The 6,056-nt window shown below is 47.6% G+C and overlaps 1 protein-coding gene across 2 annotated transcripts in view; it reads left to right on the plus strand.

Annotated features, from left to right (window-relative positions):
* The first annotated feature begins 3,459 nt into the window (after nt 1-3,459).
* Nucleotides 3,460-6,056, plus strand: part of LOC135523517 (suppressor of cytokine signaling 7-like) — a 10,040-nt gene continuing 7,443 nt past the window's right edge. For both annotated transcript variants that reach the window (XM_064950265.1, XM_064950273.1), the window contains exons 1-3: nt 3,460-5,337; nt 5,567-5,628; nt 5,761-5,865. In XM_064950265.1, the coding sequence (XP_064806337.1) occupies nt 3,806-5,337; nt 5,567-5,628; nt 5,761-5,865 (1,699 nt within the window). In that variant the 5' untranslated portion in view covers nt 3,460-3,805. The remainder of the gene's footprint in view (nt 5,338-5,566; nt 5,629-5,760; nt 5,866-6,056) is intronic.

A 6,056-nucleotide genomic window follows, 5' to 3' on the forward strand; every position in this document is an offset into this window, starting at 1 on the left:
GGGGGAATCCAACTTGTGTTCCTGGTTAATCCTGCATGTCGGTGGGAGGGAGAGGGAATTGTTGGGAAAATCCAGTAGCGTTCCCGCTCAATCCTACTACCATTCCCATCATGTCCGCAGTCAATCTGCCTGTCACTCCCATGTTTTGTATTCCCCTTTCCTGACGACGGGTCCCCTGTGAGAGCAGCAGCAGAGCAGTGAGAGACAAAACCAACCGAGATTAGAGAGAGAGAGGTGCGCCACACTCCCAGCCCGAAACAAGCGCTAGCGTGTACGACAGGAGGAGGCAGAGAGGGAGGAGGGGAGTGAGGGAACAGCCCAATATTGAGGGTCTGAGGCAAGGTGGGTCGGAGAGAGAGAGCAGGTGCAGTAGTGTGTGGAAGGGGAAAGAAAAAGAGTGGCTTTCCTCTGTGTCTCTCTCTCTCTTCTGCACTCCTCCTTCTGTCTGCCTGTTACATTCTTGCTCGCTCCACAGTTCCTCTGTAAAGCATCTCTCGCTCTCACTGTCCACTCTCTCTCTCGCTCTCTCTTTCTGACTGACGGTGATTACCCCTGCACCTCAACCTCTACCCCCTCTCTCTCCCTCTCTCTCTTTCTGACTGACGGTGATTACCCCTGCTCCTCAACCTCTACCCCCTCTCTCTCCCTCTCTCTCTTTCTGTGATTCCCCCTCAGTATGCTGCTGGAGATGCTAATGTAACTGTTGTGCCTGTGGAGTGATGAGAGTGCACATCTGTTGGCGGCAGGGACTGCTGTGTATGTCTGCGTGTGTTTTAGTGTGCGTGTGTGTCTGCAGCGCAAAGAGGAGAGAGGATGATGCAGGATGAGGGTTAATCCGCCTGTATTTGGGCATCCATCAAAATCGTGCACTCGATGGATTAACCCCCTGTGTTCCAACGGGGTCAGCCAGGAGAGTGGATGAGGGACCAGGCTGCTCTTTGATCCTCCACGAATATGTACACAGTGACACACACTGCCAGCGAAGTCAGGGATGCTATAGATATGATGATGCTTTCAGCTGTATGAGGTGTGTTGACAAATAGATTACCGGTGTCTATTTGGCGAACAGGTGGAGATAGATTCATATTGAGTGTCGTCATGTGTGGCTATAAAATGGGAATCTCCCTTATCATACGATTCAGTATTCATCATCACTAAGAATGAGGGAAGGAGGGTGTGTGGGAGAGAAGGAGAGAGAGAGGGAGTGTTTGTGTGTGAGAGGGAGCGAGAGAGAGAGAGAGAGAGAGAGAGAGAGAGAGAGAGAGACACCTCCCACCCCTTCTTATATCTCAGTGATGGAGCAGACAACTCCAGGCTCTGGGTGATGCAGGCACATCCTTGTTTCGGTGCCATGGCAACGGGCTTCTGAGAATTTTCATCCATTCCTGTGGGTCGCCTACCCCCACCCAGGACTGCAGAGCAGGGGAGGTTCTGCAGTGGTGTGGGAAAGACAATGAGGCTGCACAGATGTGTGTGTGTGTGCGTGTGCGTGTGTGTGCCCGTGTGTGTGCGTGTGCGTGTATTTTAAGTGTGTATAGTCTGTGTGTTCACATGTGCCTGTGCTTTTACTGTAGGTAGTTGGGAGTTTGTTCATAGTAATACAGAAGTAATGCCTGCTTGTAAATGTTGACACCAAATGATCCGTGCATAGTCTGTGTTTATGTATACATCCATTTAAATCTCACAATTGGGACTCAATGGCAATGCAAATCTCACAATCAGGACTCTGTTTAAAATGACCCTTGATAAGCAAGCCATTTCATTGTTGTGCATATGTGCATTTTCAGCCCCTTGTGTTGCCAGCCCTGCCCAACATTACCTGTATAAGCAGATTTTGAATTAAACATTATCTGTGATCATGATAATGCATGACCCTGCACCATCTCATTGACTTAAATATATGTGTTTACATACTAGCTAGCACTCATCAAGAATGAAATGACTGTCCATCCATTCTACGATGATCATTTGTATTAAACTGGGCTTCAGTGGGGTTACCATCATTGGTGGCCTGTAGCACCACCTTCTGGTTGAGAGATATAAATCAAAAATAAAATATTTTTTTACAAGGGATTGAATGAGTCATGATTTATGGGTGAAAACCTTTTGTCATCCTTTGTCTGCAAGGTGGTACGTATTGTATATGACAAGTGGAGGAAATTGATAGCATCCTGAAATCTGAAATGGGCTATCCAACCAGGGCAGATAGGCATTGCTGAAATGTAGGTTGTCAAGCTCAGGACAGTGCTGCTCGCTCTGATGGAAGGCTCTAGAATTCCCAAATCATGTCTTATCACTTTAATTGGGGAACAATGAGTGCAGTCTAGGAGGCCACTCCTCTGAATCTAGCAGGCTACAAGTGGAAGTCAAATGGTGATGATAGGGGAGGTCTAATTATACACACCCATACATTGATGATTTATCTTTTGCAAATTAATTGATGGAATTTAGATTCTATCTTGTTCTATTCTATTCTATGACATTACATTGTATAAGTGACACGTGGATTTGCTGAATCAACAGATTTATGTTTTTAAGTGCAGTCACATCAAGTGCAGTCTCATAGTGTGAGGGCCTGTGCAATGACTCTCGTCCAGGAAGTTTTGATGATGTGGCACAGTCTGGAATAGAATAGATTGTGAATCTTTATTTCTTATTTTTCCTCCCCTAATTTCCTTAGTCACTTTAATAGCACAATGTTAGATTGTTTCTTCCCGAGCCAGATTGAACTGAAATTGACACAGCTTTTAAGTTGGCGAAGACTGGGCGGTGAGATGCCAAGAACAGACTGAGCAGATCAGGTGCCCAGCACTGCCCACAGCCATTGGCACAAGTGGTCAGATTTTTATTCTGTGCACCCGGAGAAAATAATGGACTAAGTCGTCCTATCATTTCCTAAGACGTGCAGTGAATTCAAAATAGGCCTTGAATACTAAATGTTTATTATTGCCTAAGCTATTAGGGATGTTATTACCATGCTGATTCTTGCAACTAATCAATCCGTAGCCTATTATACAGCCATCAATCAATACAATTCAGCCACAACAAATGTAGTCCTGTATTGAATTAATTTCCCCCAATCAATGTCAATAATTGGAACAATTTGGATGTTGTAATATTTAGGCTACTATGCATGTCACTAATTGCAAAGTAGCCCAGCAATCTGAAATGATTAATTATTTGTGTTATTTTGTGTGTATTTTTTTTGTATTGCTAGATATTACTGCACTGTTGGAGCTAGAAAACACAAGCATGTCGCTGCACCTGCGATAACATCTGCAGATCTGTGTATGCGACCAATAAACTTTTATTTGATTTCTCTCTCTCATCACTTCACGCTACAGGGAGAGAGAAATGGGGGGAGGGAGAGGGAGACAAGGGACACACTGAACACAGAACGAACGCATAGGATTTGCGGAAGTGAGGGAGCGGGTGGGGCTTCGCTGGAAACATGAGAGAGATAGCGAGAGAAAGAGAGTGGTCAGACTTGTGAGGCTTTTTATTCTAACATATGAGACCGTATGTTTGACCCCGGGGTTCGACTGCTTACAACAGCAAGCTGGATATATTTATGCATGCACTCGCTCGGTCTTCGTTAGAATAGAAATGGATGTCGTTTTTTTGTAGGCGCTTATCTGTGCGATAATGAAAGAACGCTTTAAATAGTTTATTCGCTCGTAGCCTATTTATGGTAGATAGCGCTTTGGCCTTTCTTGTATTATATGACAACGGGGATCCATCAAACGGCGGTAGCTATGTGAAGCGTTGAAATCGTTTATTCCCTTTCGTGAATTGAGGAATAATTATGAACAACGCGCAAGATATGTCTCCCGATTTTGTCTTGATGCGCCTGGTTTCCGCGGCCGAAGATGACCGCTTAGACGAGGAGAATGGGAATCTGTCGTCGGGTGGAGTGGTGGCAGGACTCGGTAAAGAGGTCTTGGCTCATAGCAACATGAAAGGGGGCTTGGAATTCTCCCGAGATCCCAAGACAGGCCTCGCGCATTCCGGGCATCTCTCTTCGCTGAACAATGCACAACAGAGCTGCGGAACGGCGGCACCTGACACCGGGGTGATGGCAACTAGACCTTCGGTGTCTATTACTCTTCCTCCACAGAGCGCTATGGAGGCCAAGGGCTTTGAGTTCGCTCACAGAGGCGGCTTACGGCCTCAGCTCCTTGTGTTTCCTAACATATTGAGGGATGGTGAGGAGATTTTAGACCGTGAATCCGACGGTCGGAATCAGTCGAGGGAACATATTGGTTTGGACAAGACCTCCAGCTCTGTCTCCGACATAAGCGGAGGCATCAATAACAATACGCTCAGCGCCGGCGACACGCAACAGCAGAACCATCTGTCCCGGAGCTGGGGTCTGCATCCTCGGGTGGCATTATCCACGGTTGCTGCCGATATCGAGGGAGGTGAGCTATGTCATCGGCACCGTTTGATCACCAACCCATTAGACTGGCCTCCCTTATCGGATAAATCCAATCCTCTCACCATGATAGAGTCGAAATGGGGGTGCACAACCGGGGAACTGCCCAACGGCCCAGTGTTCGACCTGGCCAGAAGGTTCGGGGAGCTGGGGCTCGGCGCGGTACCCAAGATATTATTCAAGGACGGGGAGATGCCCCAGTGCTCGTGTCAGGGTGCACATGGGCCGGCACCGGCGGGGATGGGGCATGGGGATGACCCGACTGAGACTAGCGATGCTTTGTTGGTGCTGGAGGGGCTGGGGACTGGGGACGTGGCCAGCCTGGGTATCACTGGCTGCCCGGACGACGATTCGGATGAAAGTCGAGCACGTCGAGTTCAAAAGATGTCCGGTGCATTTTCTCTCAATAGCTTTCAAGCAGAGTTGACCAGACAGATGGAAGGGGTGGCTGGAGAACCTTGTCCGTCGGCGCACGGTGACGCACAAGTATGTAGCCTGCATGGAAACGCACCTAACCCAACTCAACCGAGCCCGGGAGATACAGAACAGAATCCGGAGGTGTCGAAATTACCTGGGGCCTCTGCGGCTACACCAAGCTCGAACCGACCTGTCAGTCCAAACCCTAGCCAGGCATCAACACCCCGGAAACTGGCAGACAAGTGCGTCAGTGCGCCCCGGACTCCAAACGGTCGGGGAAGCGACGGAGAGAAAACACTAAAAGTTCCAGGGAAGTCCAGAAAGGGCTCACTTAAAATACGCCTGAGTAAACTTTTCAGAACTAAAAGCTGTAGTGGTTCCAATAGCCTTCTGGATAAGAGGCCATCAGTGGCCTTTTCAATCTCCTCCGCTGGAAGTCTGACGGACATGGCCAGTGGAAGTGGTGGGGAGCATGACGTGGACAGGTAAGGACTACAACACTTTTAAGCATCGTGAGTAATTACTGATTGTATGCCTATAATTTATATCCGGATATTATAGACCCATAACTGTCAAGACTATTTTCAAAATCTGTTTTTGTTTCTTCTAAATCTAGGCTACCTAGCTAATATCTGTTTTTCACCCAATCACCTCTATATTCCATCCCTCTATAACTTATTTCATTCCTATTTTGCTGTCTTTCTCTTGCCATAGCCAACCCAGAATGACCAGGGCCCAAAGTGCCTTCTCTCCTGCTTCCTTTGCTCCTTTCACTGGTAAGGGGCTCTGCCATTTCTTGGCTGAGGAGGCAAACTCTGGTCCAAGAACTCATGTCTCTTTAGTGGCATCACTCTCTTCCTCTATCATTCCCTCTCTTTCTCTTTCCTTCTTTCCATTTCTGGGTGCAGGTGAGACTGTTTCATTGGTGGATGTGGATATTTCGAGGAGAGGAGCGAACACTCGGCACCCTCCCACGCCTCCACCTCCGCCTCGCAGAAGTCTCAGTCTATTAGGTACTTTACCTCCTTTCTTTCTCTCTGTTCTTTCTCTCCATGTGTGTCTCTGTAGAGTAGTCTGTTTTTCTCTGTGTCTCTCCCTTACTTTCACGCATCTCTTTTGCCTATGTTTCTACCTAAAGGCAAACGCAAACACTAAAAATGATTCCTGCACACCCTCACTCACCCTACTGTCCTATAGCCACCGT

Source organism: Oncorhynchus masou, chromosome 4, assembly GCF_036934945.1.
Source record: "Oncorhynchus masou masou isolate Uvic2021 chromosome 4, UVic_Omas_1.1, whole genome shotgun sequence".
Taxonomy (NCBI): Eukaryota; Metazoa; Chordata; class Actinopteri; order Salmoniformes; family Salmonidae; genus Oncorhynchus; species Oncorhynchus masou.